Below are 21,845 nucleotides of genomic sequence, written 5' to 3' on the forward strand. Positions count from 1 at the left end.
GGGTCTTGATTAATGGGGAGAAAGCAGTTTGCAGCTAGCAGACACACAGTCAGTGCAAAGGAGCTGAGCTCAGTGGGTGTTTGGATCTGCTCTTTACGGGCCATGTGCTCATGAGGTTGACATACTCCAAACATGTACTCAAACAAGTACTAACGATATAGTGTTTGGGATCATGTCTTGTCATTATTTATATTTTAAAAAAGGGGGGTTAGTTAAAGGTACAGTCAGTAATTTTTTAGGTTATTTAATGTAAAAAAAAAGAATGTTGTAATATCCTCATAAATATCCATTGATTAATGTGTAATTACATTTTCCAACAAATTGATGCATTTTCATTGACTTAGAATTAATCAATTAAAAATACATAGGAGCAGATGCCAGTTTGTGGAAGCTGCCAAGTTGCTCCACCATCTTGAACACAGTGGCCAAGATAGATGTAGCCTTTCCGCCTAATCACATTTGCTGTGCAGTATGTGGCTAAAGACCAGACATATACCTAGTACATCTTTTAAGTTAATTTTATCCCTACTGTGCTGCCTTGTTGTTTTCCTTGCATGTTTGTTTATTATGTATTTATTTATTCGTTCATTCATATGTTTGTTTATTTGTGACTTCTGCTGTGTTTGTGTGCCTATAATGCAAGGTGGAACTTGAAGTTTAATTTTCCTGACAGAATCTTCCTAAAAGGATTAATAAAGTTTAATCTAACCTAATCTTTAATTTAAAGATCACAAATAGCTTTTTTCAAACTAAATTTAACCATTTGTACATTATATTTTTAATCATCTCTTTCTCATTAAGTCTTTCTCCTCCTTCCACTAACTAATGTTAGATCCTAAAAAAAAATATCACACTTTCCCTCTTATAAACAGTTTGATTTCCCTCTCACATTGTGTGAGAGTTTATCCACTAAGTGTCCGAGTCCAAGAACGTTAGATCCACTTCAAAGAAAGTTTTACTAAGGCAAAAACAACAGCGCTTACCAACAGAAAAGTTCAGGATACCCTCAAAAACTCACCAAAGTCTTGCTGTCATCAGACAGAAGTGAGCTTCACTGACTCATCGACCCATATCAGACTCCTTTCATAAAGTTTTAAAGCCTCCTCCAGAGTATATAGACGTGGACATCAGCTGAGGTAAACAGCGGCCAGAGTTGTTTGTCCTACAGTGGCCACCATTGCAAGGATTCTGCACTTGAATTGGGAGGGGTACGAAAACAGAATTCAGCTGACTGCAATCTGCAATCTACTGATATCCAGTGGTGAGATTTTACACACTGTACCTTTACGATCCAAAATACCCACCCACATCAGAAAACGGCAGAGCACCTGGACCTTTCATCTATAGCCCATACATCTCAGGAAGTAGATATATAAAACCATCACTGATACAAAACAGTCTTGCATTTTTAGAGATGCTGTTTTTAAACTATCCAGTTTCTCAGTTAATCTAAATTTAAGATGCCTCTCTATGCTTTTCATCATACTTGTCAGAGTGCCCTTGAGAGTTCTGACAAGCGTCTTTGAGCACACTAACATAATCTCGACTGGGCTGCTGGAAGACCCTTAATCATCAAAGCAATGTGTATTGCCCTGTGTTTGTTTTGTCCATTTGTAATGTCATTACTCGGAACAATTGCTATGTATCCCTGTGACTGGGCCTTGGGTTGGAAAAGAAGTCTACATTTTCATGAAGTGCAATGAACTGTCCACGAATAAAGACATTTTGTGAAGTAAGTGTCTAAACACACTCATGCATATCAAACTAGCTTCCTCTCCTTCTGTCTCCCTCAGTCGTGATTTATTTCTCTCATTGTTGAGTAACATAAGTTTGTGATAAATAGCATTGGTTGACAAAACAATTCAAGGTTCAAGTGCATAAGAGGATTAGTGATTACTCTCAGAGTTTGTGTGTGTGGGGTACACGCATGTAGTATGCACGAATGTGCACAGCCACAAACACTCAACGTGTTTGCATACAGTGCATGTATTATTTGTGCGTGCTCCATTCATTCCCTGATGGTGCTCTGTATCAACTGCTTTTCTTCACAGTCTTCCCCATGGGTTGATAAAGGGAGATTTGGATTAAAAAACACGTAGGTAATGCAGGGCAATTCGTGTCCAGCGAGAGCTTTGGAAAGGCCAAAGTCATGAATATTCAATAAATTGCTCATTATTAAAAACCATCAGCTACTTTGCCGAATACAGATGTCAGTTCCTGCTATTTGTTTACACTGTTAGTCCAGAATGATAAAGATGTTACTACAGAACACCAGTGGCTCTGATCATTTTAAATCACAAAGCATCGCACGTCTGATTTTGTGTCTTTGATAATACATCATGTGTCACAGCACTCTAATTGTAGAAATAAAGATGACCACTGCGGTATCCTGCGGCAGTCATTTGTGCAAGCTCTTATTGTGAGTCACAGTTATAGTTTAAAGTAAAGGGACCACTAGCAATTGTGTGAATAAGAACATGTAGAATGTGCGCTGGTGTTCTCAAACATAGAAAATGGACTTTCTAATACATTTGTAACGTTGTAAAAGAATGCATTTTGACCTAAACCATGTAATTTCCTAATCCTGACCAAATAACTTTGTCACCTAATCATGACTAAGCAGCAGCAGAAAATCAAAGTATTCAGTGAAACCTAACAATAGTCCTAAACAAGAGTCTAACTCCAGTCTCCTGGTGGAAAGTCAGCGGTGGTCTATTAAAAGTGGAAACACTCCTATATGTCGCTTATTTGGGTTCTTTTCAGATGGTAAGAAAAAAAATGGCTGATATGCTTGTTTAGCTGGAGGGCTTCTAAGAAGGCACGAGGGTTTTTGCAACCAGACGCTACTACAGCTAGTAGTCAAGGAAGCCGACAGAGAGGAAATCTCTCCCTGCTCTTTAATTGCACTTTGGGCAGAAGATAAATCTCAAGGATGAGACAGGCGGGCGGCACCCCACTGCTGGTGGTCAGTTTACATTCAGGGTGATGTATGCAACAGTGCTGTAGGGCCAGAGAGCGCAGCCTGTGATATTTATCTGCCCAATTAGGGCCAGTATATCTCTGAGATGTCTGCCAATGTTTCACCCCCAGCGAATCTGTTTCACAGCCATCCCACCGTTCATGAAGGTTATGCTGTATGATAAACACAGCCTAGAGGACAAGCACGCTTGGATCCACATAGAAGCGAGAGAATTCATATTTCTGTTGTGATTTACACCTCTGAGAAGCAAATGTTTAACACCACAAAAACCATGGGCTGACAACTCTAAGCCTGACTGACTGTGTGAACAGTCAGTCAGGCTTAGTGGGAGAATGATGCAAGAGTAGCATGTATGTTGACAATTCAATAAAACAGTTAAAACCAGACTGCATGTGGCAGTGAAAACTGGGCAAGGATTGGGTAATTTACGCAGATGTTGACTGGCATCACGATTCATAAAAATCAAACAGATATTTTCCTTTGAAAAGCAATCAGGGCTTCTATCAAGAAAGCTGCAACGCACACTCATTTTCATGATCAATTTAGAAATGTGTCCTCAACCATGTGTAAATTTGAAAAAAACAATTCTGAAAAATAGCCATCACAAAATCTTTAAGTCCAACTCCTGCTGTCTCACATAGTCACATAGAAAATCAGCAAAAGTCATACTTGGAACCACATCAATATAGTTTCCAGTTAGTTTTCTGACTTATTCATTGGTTTCCCAATTATTTTTATGGTTTGTAATCTAGGAGGACCAGAACAGAGTGGATCCCTTGGCTTTCTCTTTCTGCAGGTATCTTTTGCTCCTGAGCTGCATGTTGTTGGTCTGTGGTTACCGGTTCCACCGACTGGCTGAGCTTCTGTTGTGTGTCGGCTGTCATCTCTCTATGCCTTCCCCTCTTCACTCCAGTCAGTCAGGCACAAAAAAGTGTCACTGTCACTGCATGTCCCTGGTTTACCATTGTTTTGGTTTTCTTCTTTCTGAACTACTGACAGATTAAAAATTGGTCTGCACTTAACATGAAATACTTGTAGGTAGGGTCAGGTTTAATTATTTAACACGTCACAGTAAAAAAGGCATCTGAACTTATATTAGGAACTAATACTTCGTTTGGAAAACAGAAACTCACTGCAAGTGTGGTGAGTATGGCATTAGCCTGGTTTCAAACCTCTGAATCGTTGCCCAGGTTTCCAAATATTTGAGTGATTAAAAGAGGTCCGGTTGTGTTTATTAATCCCTATGAAAAAAATAAAACTATATGTCACAGATGAAACAAACAAACAAACAAAAACAGCAAAAGGAGACAACAATGAGTGAATAAGTTTTACAACTCGACAAACTCAGACGTTCTCACATGTCTTAAATCACGATTTTATTGCATCTAACGAGACAAACAAGATGAAGAACATCATCCACATCAAACGGGATGATGATGATGATGAGGTGAACATATAATGGGGAATTCAGCCTGCTAATTCATATAGTGTGGTATGCCCACATTGTTCCAAAGCAAATGCTATGAAAATGTAAAACATCCTGAACTCACCATGACAACAGCTAGACATGAAGGAAGTTTAAAAAAAAAAAAAAAAAAACCTAATTAAAAAAAGGCATTGAGAGTTAACAGCAAGGTTTCTTACTCAAATAAGATACAATTAACAGCTAAAAGAGGGGAAACTGGAATTAAAGGCCTAATTAGGTCTTGGTTCAAATAAAGGACAGGTTCCCGCTTCATTTTAAGTAAATAAAGCTATGATTTAAGAAGCTACAGCAATCTATGATTCATTAAATTACTTTTTTGAGTTCATTCGTATTTTATTTTCATTAGATTATACATCTGTGCATTCTGACACATGTAATGTTTTGTTCAAATAGTAATTTTTCTTTACAATTTTGGGCTTCCTGATGCTAAAGGCATAAGCTGAATGCTATCTAAGTTGGAGCGTCTGTGCGTTTTCATGACTCGATGTAATTTATTGAATTTTTATGGTTATCAGCAACAATGAATGACAGCAGTGATTTATTTTTCCTCCCCATTAATCTAATGTTATCCACAAGTACAGGCATGCAGAGAACACATTAAAAAGGAAGGATAATTGAAGTGGGACGCCATCCAAGAAAATTCTTTGGAAGTAAATCTACATTTTGTGTTTTTTTTTTGTGGAAGCAACCCCACTACTATAATCTGGAGCATTTTGATATACAGTGCATGTATTTCAAAGTACAAAAAGAATAAATCACCCCACGCAAATAAATTTTACATAACCGATCTCTCTGAATCTGAGATTCTTTTTTTAAAATGTCATCTTAAGGTATTTGCATACAATCAGCATGGAAGCTGACAATGGTGAGACAAATTTAATACTAAGCTGCTTTACCTGCAAAGACCATTCAAGGCCCTGAATAAAAATGGCCAAGTTTCCTCCACTCCAGCTGCCTCCATTCTCTATTCTCTAGAGAAGAGAGATGTGAGAGCTGAGTGGCTGACCTTTAACCTTACTCATTTTAATTAACAATGGCTAATATCAGCCATTTTCGTGATGAGGATTCACTTTAGACAAATGCACAACCTATACACACACACGCACGCACATGTGCACGCAATTGCACAAACATATACTGCTGAATGCATGTGCAAACCCCTCGTGATGAGAGAAATTTACAAGAGATAGGATTAGGATTCACACACACACACACACACACACACACACACACACACACACACACACACACACACACACACACACACACACACACAAATGACAATGATTGGTGGCTAACTAAATGTCAGGGGCCATAATGGCAAATCTGTTCCTTTAGACGCACTCATATTCTCTCTACACTTTCCCCAGCAATATAAATGGCAGCCACATTGTTTCAATGCATTATTATTCCACTGAGACCCTTGATACAGTTATTCCAGCTGATGCTGATTCACTATTCCCTTATCACAGACATTAGAAGCTATTGCAGTAATGTTGTCAAAGTGTGTGTTTCACACTCTGATGGCAACTCAAGTGATATCATGCAACAAGAGCAGCATGTCTTGCATCTAAAACTAGATTAAAAAAAAAGAGCTAAACAATCTCAGTGTAATTATTTTTCAAATTATTTTAGTCAAATCTAATAAAGTAAGGTTATCTTAATAAAGTTTCAACCAAAAACTGTTGCAGTAATTCTACCTCAACAAATGTAACTGGAAATATCACGTGTAACACGCTGTGGCTGTAAAATGCTTGGCATCCTCTCCACATTACTTTACATGCACTGACCGGCCGCTTTGTTTGGTACTCCTGTTCAACTGTTCGTTAACGGAAATATCTAATCAGCCAATCGCATGACAGCAGCTCCATGAATTTAAGCGCATGCATGTCGACACAGTACATGTATTTACGGCCTGATGAAGTTCAAACCGAGCATCTGAATAGGTAAGAAAGGTGATTTAAGTGGCACGGTTGTTGATGTTGGAGTATTTCAGAAACTGCTGATGGGCTACAGCAGAGAAGACCACACCAGGTGCCACTCCTGTCAGCTAATAATAGGAAACTGAGGCTATAATTCACATGGGCTGACCAAAATTGGTCAATACAAGATTTGAAAAATGTTGCTCGGTCTGATGAGTCTCAATTTCTCTCACCACATTTGGATGAAAGAGTGAGAATTTGGCATAAACAACGTGAGAAAACATGGATCCATCCTGCCTTATATCAGTGGTTCAGCCTGGTGGAGATGATGTAACGGTGTGAGAGATATTTTCACGACACACTTTTGGCCCCTTAGTACCACCTGAACATTGTTTAAACCCCACAGCCTACCGGATTATTGCTGCTGACCCTGTCCATGACCACAGTGTACCCATCTTCTGACTGCTGTTTCCAGCAGGATAACATGCCACACCACAAAGCTTAAATCATCTCAAACTGGTTTCTTGAACATGACAATGAGTTCACTGTACCCAAATAGCCTTTGCAGTCACCGGATCTCAATCCAATTGGGCACCTTTGGGATGTGGTGCAATGGGAGATTTGCATCATGGATCTACAGCAACTATTGTCATGTCAATATGAACCAAAATCTCAGAGGAATGGTTCCAGCACCTTGTTGAATCTATGCAATGAGGAATTATAGCATTTCAGAAGACAAGGGGGGTAAAAAATAAAAACTACATCTTTGTCCTCTGTCTACTAAAATGGTTGCTCATATAGGGAAATTATTCCCATGATTGTTCATTCTTTCAAACATTTGTAGACTATTAGAGTAAATATCGAATATAATTGCAGCATTCAGTTTACTCTCAGGGTGAGCTACATTAACTATTGACAAAATGTCTTGTTGTGTTTCAGATTCAATGAAAAACGGAGAACTTAATAAACTTTTGAAGCTACTTGACATCAAGTTTAAAAGGAAAATTGTTTAACCAATGTGTTCACTCAGCACAATCTACTTTAAATTGAATAAAGAGCAAAGCAGAGCTAGGTTGCAATTACATTTAAATTTTATAACACTGATGTCACTAATTCTCACGTGGATTTTCCGACAGCAAGTGAAGGAGAAATGGCAGTGCAAAGGTCTTCGTTCTGTGGATTACTTCACTGAGCTGCTTTAGGGATAGTTGACAGGACTGTATTTTCGGGCTCAGGTCATGAGAAAATTAAATCTTTTTTAAAAGCACCCAACAATTAATGAGACTGACAGAATCATAGCACATTACGAATAAACTGTGATTTGCTGGGTCTTTTTATGCCATGTAATTATACACTGCTTCTGTCCTGACATTAAAGAGAGGAGCTGCAACTGGAGGTTTAACCCTCCATTTCACTCCTTGCTGTGAAACACTCTTTCCAGGCTGACTCACTCCGTGGGCGTGGGCGACTTTTCGCTGTGGATCCGCTTTGATCCATATTAATGTCCAAAGCATTTTCATCACATACAGGATTACTGCTCACATTTTTGAAAAATGTTAACCCTATGAAGCAATACACCATGCCAGGGTATTGTGTAAAATCCCGCATAAAATCCTATATCTTTAGACATACTGCATTAAATGGAACTTCATTATATGAACAAGATCTATCTTAACAAATTTGTGGTGATGAAACCTTGAAATGCATTTCCAATGCTCATGTAAGCAGTTAATGATGGTGAAAGGAAGCATGCTTCTTTACCCTTCCTCTCTCCGACAAGATATTCTTAGATGAGAGGTGCTGTGCATATTTAATGCATTATCACATCTACAATCTTAATTAACCGAGAGCGAGGAACAGAATGGCAGCTGAGGAGGAGGCTACTCATGTGATGTATAGAAGGGCGGGAAGGGCCTGATACCAATCTCTCTGTATCCTCCATCACATGATGTTCGGGGGGATTGTTACTAAGTTAGTGTAAGCACGATGGAGAGAGGATGAGAGAGGATGAAGAGAGGATATGCAGACGAGGATGAACAGCTGGGTTCATATGAACTAGTTAGTTCTGGTCAGAGCATTTCACATTAACTCAATAATCTGCACACAGCCACAAGGCACAGCCCATTTCGTTTAATCTTGTTAAGTCAAGTATTTGACTGCTCGGCACCTGTGCCAAAGGTACCTGGAGGAAAACAGGGACCTTTAGTAATTTAGGAGACCTCCTGTGGCCTTATGATCGCTGCTTTTGGCTGAGATTATATGGAAGAGAGGGAAAGTTATTTGGGCACTGGTGGCTTCAAACTGTTGTTGTGAACTGGGGCTATTTAAATAAAAAATAATTTGTAGATCTAAGGTTGAGTTGAGTTTAAGTTTTACAATAGCAATCTATGAATATGCTTCTCCGTATCCGACAAAGTATCATACTCACAGTCCTCTCATTATCTTATTTTTGTTTTGACATACTGAGCTTATTCCATGTACACTGACAACAAAACGTGAAAATACAGTGCTGAGACTGTGCCCTTGACGTTGTGTGACTCTGAGATGTCATGCCAGTGCAATAGTGTGTTCTGAATTCTAGATTTTTCCCACTTCTCAGGGGCACTGTTGGCAATAGAGCTTGGGGGGGGGGGGGGGACAGATGCAAACGTCTAATTTGCTGAGGTGACATAAGGTCTCTGAGGGGGATAAATGTCACGCTGAGATTAAATGATTCTTAGAGAAGACAGCGAAGTCATATCCCACTTCTAGCCTCTAATAGAGCAGCATGTGATTCATGCATTAAGAAGTGTGACGATAACTAGAGATTCTTGGTGCTGTATGTTCAGGTAAAGAGAAATCCCGTGGGATTAGACTACAGAGAAGGAGAAAAAAGTCTCATAGCCACCTACGTCTTCATATTCTCATATAAAACTGACATTACTTTTCATTGCCATAAATAATGTAAAGGCTTTTGTTGAGAGAGAGAAGACTAAAAAGGAAACCGTGGAGTTTTATTTATTTTAAAAGTGGAACAATTCCAAAAACAGCTTTTCATATTTATCAAAGTTACAAACTTTCAGTGGGATCTCAGTTCGCCAAGTCATCACTGTTAAGGAATTGGTGAATTTTCAGGATTTATGAAGTGAAGTGTTGAACATTATTTCCATCTCCGTCACAAGCTTTCCTTTAAAAATGTCCAACTTTTGGCAACTGTTCCTCGCTTATATTTTAGCATTATTCATTTCTGCCCAACAGGCTGGTAAAATATTCAAATATAACCTTTTTCAAATCTGTAATGACATGACCAGACGCAAGAAGGCCACTCCCTGCACTACAGACATAGATATTCATTTCAGATAAGCATAATTGCTCAGTGGATCAACTAGTCAAAGACCCTAAACGTGCACCTGAAATGAGTTGAGACCACTGCATATTTTCATACAGTAATCCCTTCTTGCTCCAATTTTCCATGTTAGTCTTCATGGCACACCGTCTAGCAAAGTAAAAATGCCCCAAAAAATCCAATGCCATGAAATCCTTTTAAGTCAACTGTAACATTTGTGTTGCGGTATTAATAAATGTTGCATGCTTGGAGTGAAAAGCTCAGATTAAAGTGTCTGCTTTTTTTTTTTTTTTTTTTCCTTAGCAAGTCTTCCCTTTCATTTCAGCAGATGAAAAAAACAGCAGGCTCCCAGAAGCCTCTGCAACATGACAGAGCGGCTCCTCTGCTGCATCTCATCTGTAAAGAAATCCCTCTGTTCTTGATGAGTGGGCTTAAGCATGTGTACACAAGTACCACACAGTGACAGGTAATGTTTCCCAGTGCATAGAGTTTTGACAAAGCAAATCTAAACCAAAGTACAATATGGTGTGAAATTATGGAGATGCCATAAGAGCACACATATGGTTGGGGCTACATAAAAAAGGAACAGAAGGAGTGGCAGTGTAATGAACCAAATTTTTTAACTAGCTCTAGTGACCTGTCAGAGACGTGACTGTAGGCATTTATCAGCTGGAGGGAGTCATCTGTATTTCAACATACTTCCTGCCTGCAGCTCACTCTCAGATACACAGTGCTGTCTCTCCATTTGCCTGATGACTCAACAGCACCAGATTTAGATACATAACACAATCATAACACCATCAAGCTTTACTGAAAGCTGATAAGAGCAAAAGCACATTTAGAGATCTCCAGGTTTTACATTTTTCATGTGATTATATTGTCCAATCATCATCCATCAAGGTAACAATGACCATGTTTCTTCACACTGCTGTCAGATCTTTTTTTTGTTTTCTGGTATCACTATCCAGTTTTTCTTCCATTTTAAAGGTTTTATGAAGCTGCAAGCGTTCTATTAAACAGCTTCTGTTTAACCTCATTATTGTTCATGCGGAATAAAATGCCATTCTCAGAGCCTAACTCACTGACATCACTGGCTTAGATTACCAGGAGGTTACATTTGCGAACAACAGTTGGTATTTGTAGGTCGAACTCTTGCCAAATCTTAGTCGTTATGTCACATCCATCAGGAATTCTAGCCATTCCAAAACTTATTATACAGCTGACAGCTGGCACATTAGCTTCGGTTTGATTGTGGCCATATGGCCAGTGGTGAGGCGCTGCCATGACCCAAAACACCCCTGGTAAGATTCCCATCACAAACTGTTCTTCAGAAAACCAACGCCTACAAAAACATGACGGCCCTGTAGCTCATGTTACTGCCTGCCAAGCAGCTGATTACAGTTTATCACATACATATTCAGAAACATAGTGCACCTGTGAAATGTGGCTGGAGCTAACATAGCTCAGTCCATGTGAATATCAGTAAATAAAACCAATCTTCACTCTGTTCACTCCACTGTAGTCACTCTAAGAATTGGCTGCTCAATGGGGCAATTTTAAGAGTGTGAATACAATAAGTTACTGTAAAGAAACAAGCATGGACAAAGCTTTATATTGCCGGGACTATGAGATTTTCTTGTTATAACCTCCCAGACAAAGGTGCTTTGATTATAACCTTATGACCAGCAATTAGCCCCAACTTCTAGGGATGTTCTGACCTTTTCTCTCCTGGTACCTAACCCCAAGCAGTCTTACTAATACCAGTGCTCTTTCTTTTCCCCCAATTAAAAATTTGCATAACACCTCTTATTGCATGGATCTCATTGAAATTCCAATTCCTAAAAGTTCACTATAAGAAGTACAATCAGTCCACATGTTCTAAAAAAGATTCTCTGTCATTAAGCTTTCAGATAAAACACAGTTTCAAATTTCTGCGTGCCATTAAATGTTTGCTGTGTCAACTTGTAATAATGACAATTAAATGCCAATAGCCACTTTCATTTTCACATTAAAATGCATACAGATTTCATAACAAATACCTTTAAAGGAAAGGATATACAGAAGTGTTTAATGCCCTACAGCAAATGAACAATTTTTGAGACTCATCTACATTCAACTGATATGTGATCCACTTAAAAAAATTAGTATTCAAGGCCAGTTTAAGGAAACAGTTTAAAGTGAACAGATGGTTTTCTAGAAGTAAATTTATCATTCACTGAGAAGAAGCAAATGCCTGTGTATTTGTGTTGGTGTGTGCATGTGTCTGGGGGTATGCTGGGTGTATACTTTACTTTAGGAAATGTTAACAAGGCTCAAGACTGTTGATGGACACATTAGCAGAGGCAGGATTTGCCCCTGTGACCTTTCAGCTATAGCACATTCACTGTAACTGCATAGCCACTGTGGTGCTCTGATGAATTGACAACTGTTGACAGAACACTGCATTTATATTATAGGCTTAAACATATCAGCATAAACAAACAATAAGTGAGGCTACGAATGTTCAGTTTATTGATCAAAGATTATAAAGAAATGAGATGAGGTGCATTTGCACCAAAGCATTCTCCTGAGGGTAACTGCTCACTGGGGAGCTTTTTTTTTTCCTTTTTTTCCCCTGATTGCATTCATGCTGCCAATTATAGTGACCTGTTTTTGCTCAGCATTGTCATCTTTGCAAATGATGGCACGCCCCACTCTTTGGTGTTATTTCAGCTTGCCGTGCACTTTCGATTTTAATTACCTGAGGTACACACCGTGGCTGTTGTGTCCACTGTGGAGACCCACATGGATGAGCAGGTCGGTTTTTACCGCCTTTAAATGATAGATCAGTGCAGGATTCTGGAGAAGACTGCAGGGAGTCCGGCGTGTCTCCAGCGCCAGTATGAATGGTTACAGGGCTGTGATGACGTCACAGCGGGCACATGTGACAGCAAATGCTGTAACCATAAACTAAGCTTAACACTAATGTGACATAATATCAGCTGTCAGATGCTATAGTAACTACAACAAGGTGGGAGAAAGTGTGCTGTGATGACAGCAGAATTGGAAAGGCAGAGTTTCAAACAGAAAACTTATTCAGCCAAATGACTGAGACCAGCCCGAGGAGGAGGCTACATTATGGATTTAATATGTAGCTATATCCACCTGATGTAACCTTATTATGTTAATGGGTGCATGCCACAGAGCTGTGTTGGTGCAGCTCTTCACAGTCAGTGTGATCTTTTTCTTTTTGTAATCCTGTTTCATGATTTTGTCTCTCCATCGCTTTCTTGATGCCAGATTGACAAGCTGACAGAAAATGTAGTTCAAAATTGTTCTGTTTTGCTTTAAGTCAAAAATCCTGTTGAAATTTGATTTTATTCGATTTGATTCAAATCATTTTTATTTATATAGTGCCAATTCACAACAGTCACCTCAAGGCACTTTATATTGTAAGCTAAAGACCCTGCAATATTAGAAAGAAACCCGAACAATCGCACAATTCCCTATGAGCAAGCACGTGGTGACAGTGGGAAGGAAAAACTCCCTTTTAACAGGAAGAAACCTCTGGCAGGACCAGGCTCAGGGATGGGCAGCCATCTGCTGCCACTGGCTGGGGGTGAGAGAGCAAAGCGAGACAGTACAATATAGGTCACAATATTCCATCACATATAGGTTTAATAAAGCCTGGATTTCACTGTCTGTTTATTTCTCTATGTTTTGTTCAATTTTAGAGCTAATTGTCAATTAGGTAACGGATTTTTATATGGATTTTTTTTTACTATGCTGGTTGCATACACTCATGCCACACAAAAGTTATTCTTGTAATGATGAGTACCTACACTGAAGTGGGAAGTCCACCAAAACAGTTTTCTATGAACCTTGACAGTTCCTTCATGTTTCCTTTAGTGTGGGACGGACTTTCTCCTATAAAAAAGTACCCACAGTACACAGTTTACATTCTATGACCCTTTAAAACAGGATTGTTAAGCTATGGCCATTTTCCAGTGGGATTAGGGTGAATGCATTCTCATCAGTAGCCAAACACATGAACCACAATATTTCAAACAACATTTTGTACTTCTAACCAACCTTAGTTACCATGCTACACCCACTCACTTTAATATTTACACACAACAGGCAGCACATTAGGATATTTTGCAAAACAGCCTGTTTTAAAAGCACACTGCTTTCATGTTGTGCTCTGTGTTTAACAGGGATGGACACCTGAGAAGGTAAACAGCGATTTGTTTTGACTATTCTTCTTAGTGCTACCTCACAGGATAGCAGTTTACAGAAGCACCGTCCATGCTGTTTGTAAATTGATGTGACTTTTTTTTTTTTTCCCTTTTTTTAACAAACCCTAGCGTTCTTGTACCAGTTTAATGTGGATAAAGGCAAAACAAATACTTTCAATTACGGCTCACAACAAACAAATCAAACTGCAGGTAGGATCACATGCCTGAAAAGAATTTTCATAAGCTCTCTCCATATGTCATAACAGAGATGCCAGCTGGAGAGCCATTTCCACTTGCACATTTCACATATCACTGCTCAAACTTCTGCAGCGAGTGCTCCTGACCCTCACCTCTTCTATTAATACTGTGCTGCTTGTGTGGAGGTGTGCAACATTATGTTTTCATAAATTAGTGCTTACCTTGGCTAGGCTTAAAGCAGAATGAGAATAATTTGTTGTGCACTTTCAATTAATCTGATTCCTGCTGAGGGGTACAACAAGGGTGTGTGTGAATGTGGGCCAGGACACAATGTTCTGAAATAAATATTAAGATTGAAAGAGAGAAAAGGCGTTTTCATTTGAAAATTTTTCACTAAATTTTTACATCAGCCTAGAAAACAAACACAACATGGATGGGCCCATTTAATGTCTTAAAAAATCCGCACTGCTTAAGATGAAGCCCAATGCAGACAACCTCGAGGAAGCTCAGTGCCAGCATTTTTGTGTTTGTGTGTAAATTTCAAAACATTATCAACCATGTATATACTGTATAGCATATCTTTAAGTACAGGATGTAGTTAAAAGTTTCAGAATGGGTGCCTGGGTGGCTTAGTGGTGAAGCCGGTAACCACAAACATATGCCACGTTGCAGTGCGGGCGGTGCGGGTTCGAGTCCAGGCCTGTTGCCAATTTGCCCGTGTGTCTTTCCCCCATTTCCTGTCTCTCTCTCTCTCTCTCTACTGCCCATAAAAGCTGCTGTAGCCAAAAAAAAAAGTTATCAGAATCAGATCTCTTTTTTGTTTCGCATGCTGCGACAAAATCCAGGGAGGCCTGATTAAAGCTATTCTGCCTCCAGTCATTTAAACCAACCGGCTTTTTGCTGCATGGCCTACAGGCATAAAGTGTACCTTAAAATGTCGGTTTGCCGTCACTAAAGCAATATCTCAAGCTTTTGCTTTTGTGATCAACACATGAGATGTTAGATCACAAAAAGGCAGAGGACAGAAACTGTAAGAGTATGTAACCAACATGCTAGAAAACTCTACACCTACGAATCAAATAACAGAGATTATCCTGCAGATATGTGCCGACAACTGAAACACGCCTGGAAATGGAAATGATCTAAGTTATGATGGCTATCATGACCGTATATACTAATTAAGATAAAGTAAAGACATCCACAAAAAACATTACACACATAACATGTATGACCTGATATACGTACCTTTTACAATAAGGTTGAGGAGTTTTGGCCGTGGGTTACGCTCGCTCTGAATTGAGCATGTGTATAGGCCGTCATCAGTTACATCCACTTTCTGTATCTGAAGGCTGTACTCATGTTTGTCACCAACACTCGACACTATGGACACACGTGGGTCCACGGACCACTTGTCATTCCCTGCAAATATGATGCTTGAGCGGTTCAGCCAGGCTCCTTTAGAGATCCCATCCAACAGGTAGCACCTAGATCAACAAAAGAAACACATTTATATTACTTGGAAAAACACATCTGACTCAAAGCCAGTTTTTTTTAGTCATCATTTTTTATTTAGAAACATTGGTTCATTTATTAAAGCTGTCTAGAAATTGTTACCCGTCTTCCTAAATGTTATTGTCTTCCTTTCTAAAAGAAACCTCCTGCTGTTTATGATTTTTTTTTTTTTGTTCAGAAAACGTACAGTTATGTGCCAAAAAAGTGAGTGACACAAAATACAGAAATGTCATCAGCTTGACACTGTGACTTAACATGTAACAAGCTCGGGTTGCTTTGAGATTTGATTTGTTTTGAGACTAAATTATCCCGAGCCATCAGAAATAATTTTGGATAACAAAGGCTGCTCTGTTGTTGACATTCTAAACAGGTTCAAAGTGAAATACTTTGTCACTTTTTTCAATGACATTTCAACAGTTAAGTGTTAATCGGCATCTTTATATTCAAGCAGTTCACCGATGGTGCGTCTGTCTCCATTTATGGCAAACTGATTCATAAATTTAAAAGGTATGTGACGAAAAAAAAAAAAAAAAGGTGTTTTGAACACAAACCACAGTGGTCAATATAAGAAACATTTGAAATGCAGTCCAAACAGAGTCCAAGCAGATTGTGAGTGCCTGCTGGCCTCATTAAGCATCAAAAAAATGCACAAATGTGTCTAGAACAACACTGTTTGCAGTCTGGACATTTAAACCCTGAACCTTTTCATCACCAGGTAAGATTACTAATTGACAGCACTGGGGAGACATGGTTGTTCACACACCCTGTCATAAATTTGGACAATGACACTGCATGTGCAAAAATGAGATATGCTTGTCTTTTTGAAGGTAGAAAGCTTACAATAGTCAATATGGAAAATAAGGCTGGGTGAAATAGCCTCAAAATTATAGCATGATATTTTAAGGGCACTTATATTTCTGATATTTCTGACAATATAGCAAAAATTACTGAAAAATGTTTTATTGGTGGCTGCAGCTTGCAGGAAGCAGCATCTTTTAGTGCAAACAAAGTGAAGCACATTTTCCTACCTTCTTTCCCAATGAATTACTGTTATTGGAGAATACTTCATTTGAAATGTGTATCTATTGCTACAAGATGTCAGCAGCAGCATTATAGTACAATAGTAGTAACACAGCATCATACACTGTGACATGGCGTCAAATGTAAGCACAGTGTCATATCATATTGTCCATGATAATACTAGTATAAATTTTTGTGACATAAAAGTGCCATATTGCAATATCATTGCTAAAGCAATGCCATGCGTTTACGTTCCTTATTGTGCAGATCAACGAGACAAGGCCAGGCATGTCTGAGAGCAGGAGCTACATGTCAGCCTCAGATGGCACTTTAGTACCTAAAAAGGGAGCTACTTCAACCTCCTCTAACAAAGCAAAGAACTTTGCAAAATATGCGAGTACAAACAGACTACAAAGGAGGACATGCTAGCAGCTGGTGACATAAACAAATGACTCAACCAAGACATTTGTTTACATTTTGATAGCTGCACTCCATATGACAAGAAGAGCAAACAGTGGATGGAAATTACTGATGTGATTACATGATGGAAAAACAGGGCTTTAAGCAGACGGTTACAAAGCTCGACCCAAGATACAGCATCCCAGGCAGAGAAAATTTTCATTTTTATAAAGACATGCAGTTAGTGGGGTTAGGTTAAATGGTGTTTCTAAATTGCCCATAGGTGTGAATGTGAGTGTGAATGGTTGTCTGTCTCTCTGTGTTAGCCCTGTTGACAGGCTGGCGACCTGTCCAGGGTGCACCCTGCCTCTTGCTCTATGACGGCTAGGATAGCTCCCTGAAAAGGTGCAAGTGGAAGAAGATGGATGGATGATGTGACAATACTGTGCAGCTCCTGCAGTGTTACAAGGTTAGGTTACTTTAGTTATTGTTACACTAATGTGTTAGGCAGTTATATTATACTTTGACTTAAAATTTTCAGGGAAAGCACTACTTTACATTTGACATATGCTGTGTCACTATAGATATTGCTGTGTCACTAATATTGCACTAAAATGCTGTTGCTGATGGTACCTTGTGTCAATAGATTCCCACTTCCCACATAGTTTGTCATCAATAAAAATACTTCATTTGTAAAAGAAGGACAGAAAATGCTCTTCATTTATTTACACATCGATAAAATGTACAGTATTTTTTCTATATCATCATAAATATCATTGGAAATTTTTTGGAAATATAGGGATAAAATTTTGAGGTTATATTGCCCACCCTTACTATGCTGTGCCACTACGGTACTTAGGAACCCATGTAGTGTTTCCTGTGGAAATTTTAAGTCAAAAATGTAAAACAAACTTTTTCACACTTTAACAAAAAAAGTCAAATGACCTTGTAACCCTTTGGCAGCTTGCACAATATTGTCACCTAAATTTAACAAAAGCAATTAAATGTAACTCCCACACACTGACTCGCTTACCATTAATACATTTATGAAACTGCAAATTTGTCACGTACCTGATTGTAATTTAATAAAATATATTAGCCTGGCAGTGTGCAGTAATTGAATTTCATTGTGTTTGTGACTTTTTTCCTCTGATGCACCAACAAAGCATTTTGTTTGGTTGGAGAATGTTAAAGTAGCTCCTGTTTTAGTAGATCATCATTGGGGGCTGACACACAGCTCTGGCTGTCTGAGCTTGTGAAACTTTGATATGTTTTTATATCATGAAAATATTCATACTGGTACTACCGCAAACAACACCAGCCCTAATGGAAGAAACTCTGCTGGTTTTGCATGCACTATCAAACATCAGCAATGTTTAAGGAAACTATACATAATGGAGAGGTAAATATAAAGAATTTATTTATATAATTTATAAGGGGGGGGGGGGGGGGGTAGATAGAGAGATTGCCTATTACAGCAACACAATTTGTGTTCCTACCCCTTGTATTCTATGGCCTGCAGTTTTGCATCTACCAAAAAGTAAGGTACATCCAAATCAAGTGTCTAAATCTTTTAGACACTTGAAAACTTAAGACATGAGACTACTGGAATATAGCAAAAAATTATTATCACTATAAATGTTTTTTGGTCAGTGTTGCATTTTTGATTATTTAACGTGATTATTGATTAACATGAATCACCCCAGCATACATGGTTGAAACCTTGGCATCATCTCTCTGATCAAAACGGGTCACAACAGAACAGCAAAACCTCAACCTTAAACAGACAGATGTTGATGTTGTTTCCACGTAGAATAGAGATCTACCATAATCAGACCATCTCCTAAAAAGTGAGAAATAACAATCAGATTATTATGATAGATAATTTGTCTACTAAATGATTGTAAACAGATCGTCATAAACCCTGTGATGCAGCTGTTTTTGTGTGAAGGTGGTTGGCTCAGCAGGATGAGGAGTGAGCCCCAGAGAAAGAGATCCTGAATTTGAGTCACCCTTGCAGTCAGGGGTTAAAGTGGGCTGGAACGAGCCGGAAAGGCATTCCAGCACCTTCAATTAATGAGCATTTAAATCTGATAGGATAGGTTAATGTTTATGTCGATGAGTTAATTTTTTTGTCTCCTGCAGCCTGGCGTTGCTTCCAGTGACAGCATGAAGATACTTGCTCAGTAATAGGAAAATAATGATATCCCACAGCCCGCTTACACCCATAACACATCCCTTTTTTTTGTTTTCTAATCACTGTGATGCGTTCATGGTGCACATGTAAATAAAGCTGGTCACAGCACTTCAGTTTTTAGCTAGTGCCGCAAGAGGAGTGAGCAGAGTTAAGCAGAATGAAGCTTTTTTTAAGTGCCAGGTAAATGCAACTCAAATGCAATTCTTCAAGCAACTCACAACCAGTTTCTGTGCAGTTTGTCACAAAATGTGTCTGCTGTATTTCCCAGGGACAGAAAGAAAATGTTAATGTGACACAATCAGAGATGGAGAAAGATGTAAGAAAGGACACAGGAGGGAAATGAGAGGTTATTTTTAAAGGTAAGGACAGCTCAGCACGTAAAATTTGAGAAGCTGCAACTTTAAAGCTTACATGTAATGTCCTCATTAATTTCAGAGCTCTTAAATCAGATCCTTGTTTTTTAAATAATGTGTTGCTGAATTATTTTTTGTGGAAAGTCTTGCAAAACAAGCCGCAGTATACAAATTTTGTGTTATTCAAAGGCTGCATGAAAATACCAGGCCAATTAGTGCACGCTACACTGGTTAGTTTGCAGTTCTGTGGTGAAGTTTACAGTGATGCTCTATGCTGGACTGGTACAGAGCAGGCTGTTCATGGCCAATGTTCAGTTACATCATGAGCAGCAGACAATTATTATTGTTATTATTACTATTATTATTATTATTAACTCTATTTAAGGTGATGATTCACTCACCTAATTCTACCTTTTATAGTAGCATTATACTGTGTAGGGGTTGGAAATCAGCCATGTAGCTCTTGAAGCATCGGCTTGAATTCAGTTGGAGCCCTAAATCCACAAAAAGCAGTAATTCTTTTCCCCACACTCCACCACTACACTAGATCTTAAGGTTCACCCACCTGCCAAATCCCACTTTAACCCTTGTTTGTAGTATACATGTTTTTTTTTCTTCTTAAAAAGTCTAAGAAGGAGGCCCAAGCAATGTTCAATAAGTAAGTTGAGGTTACATCTTAACATCAGCACAACTTTCTTTTGTGGCTATTTACAGGGGATTTCACTGCGGGGTGGTTGCTGGTGCTGACAGGGGCAAAAAGTGTCCTAAGGAGCTGTGGACTCACACAGCACAGCAGCAATTTAGAAACAAAAGCAACTTAAGGCAACGGTTTATAGTCCTTCGATGGAATCACCTATGTAAAACTGACTTTCACTTCCTCTAGTTAGATCTTCTGATCATGTTCACTGAAGTCTCTCTTTTAGATACAAAATACAGAGTGTTTCTTTTACATTATACAACTTCAGGCTGTATCTGCACATAGCTTTCCAATGTGGTCACCAATAGGCAACCACACAGCTGTTTATCAAGGTATATGTCTTCAGTCCAGCCACAGACAGTCAAACAACCTTCACTCTTCTCGGGGTGTTTTAAAAGAGCATATTCTAATATCTGATGAACTGGTACCAACACAGTTTACCTTCAGCTTTGGTAAAGGTCACAACATGTTGAAGCTGGGGGTAACCAGTCTCAGAATGAGGTTTTTTTTCTTTTTGTTCCTGCTCATAATTCCAGTACTGTGTAGCTAAGAAATCGCATCATATTCTGTAACAAATACTGTAATAATGAGCAGGAAAAGAGGCAATCAAGTTTGGCTCTTTAGCTGTTGTCAACATGCCACCCAGACTGCCAGCACCAGTAGTAAACCCACCAAGGAAATCAGTTTGGCACTAACTGCAAAGCTCTTTACTCCTTATGCCAACAAACTGTCTGTCAGGAAAGTGGGTAGAGGACAATGGTTTCGTCCATGCTAGTCTCCCCTTAGAGACAGCATTGCTGCATTGTGACAAATAAGTGGCAAACAATGTGAGAGTGGGTAAAATTAAATAAGCACAAGAGAGAAGTGCAGATCCTGTGGAGAGCCCACACAGACCTGTCAGTTAGTTAGTCCATTGACCACCTGAGTCACGGTGTTCCTTGCCCTTAGGCAAGATTTACTGGAGGAGCCTCAAGGCAGGTTTCACTCCTTTTCTATTTTTCCTTTTTTTTTTTTTTTCAACCAAATAGGAATTCCTTGTGCACTTGATCTTAGAGATGTGCTGATTATATTCAGATAATGGCAGATACGTGGGCTTCAAGTGCTAAATTCATTACTGGGATTGACCATGACCGATATAAATTGCATTAAGATGACATGAAGCCAATTTTTAATGTATTTTCAGCTGCGAGAAGTGCAGGGAGGCCTGCTTCCTACCTGTAAGACCACAGCCCTTTAGTGACTATTTAACACACTGTTTAGTGGGATCAATGAGAGTGCCAGTTTGAAGGCTAAACATTAATGTACAATGCACCTTTGTACAGCCCACAACCACTGATGTGGACTACTTCTCAACAAGTTGCAAGACTTTCATCATTACATTCTTGTAAAACAGGGTAACCATAGAAAACATTGTCTCCAGTATAGTTGCTATTGATTTCTTTGTTTTCTCACCTGAAATTGTCCTTTCAGAATTACTCACATTGGCCTCATAGGTGGCTGTTACAAAAGCATCCTCTTCAAAAGAGTTCAGAAGCTCTG

The 21,845-nt window shown here is 39.0% G+C and overlaps 1 protein-coding gene across 2 annotated transcripts in view; it reads right to left on the bottom strand.

The window, feature by feature from the left end:
* Nucleotides 1-21,845, bottom strand: part of negr1 (neuronal growth regulator 1) — a 207,499-nt gene that overhangs the window by 116,877 nt on the left and 68,777 nt on the right. For both annotated transcript variants that reach the window (XM_030727995.1, XM_030727994.1), the window contains exon 2: nt 15,374-15,612. In XM_030727995.1, the coding sequence (XP_030583855.1) occupies nt 15,374-15,612 (239 nt within the window). The remainder of the gene's footprint in view (nt 1-15,373; nt 15,613-21,845) is intronic.

The sequence above is a fragment of the Archocentrus centrarchus genome, chromosome 4 (assembly GCF_007364275.1).
Source record: "Archocentrus centrarchus isolate MPI-CPG fArcCen1 chromosome 4, fArcCen1, whole genome shotgun sequence".
NCBI lineage: Eukaryota > Metazoa > Chordata > Actinopteri > Cichliformes > Cichlidae > Archocentrus > Archocentrus centrarchus.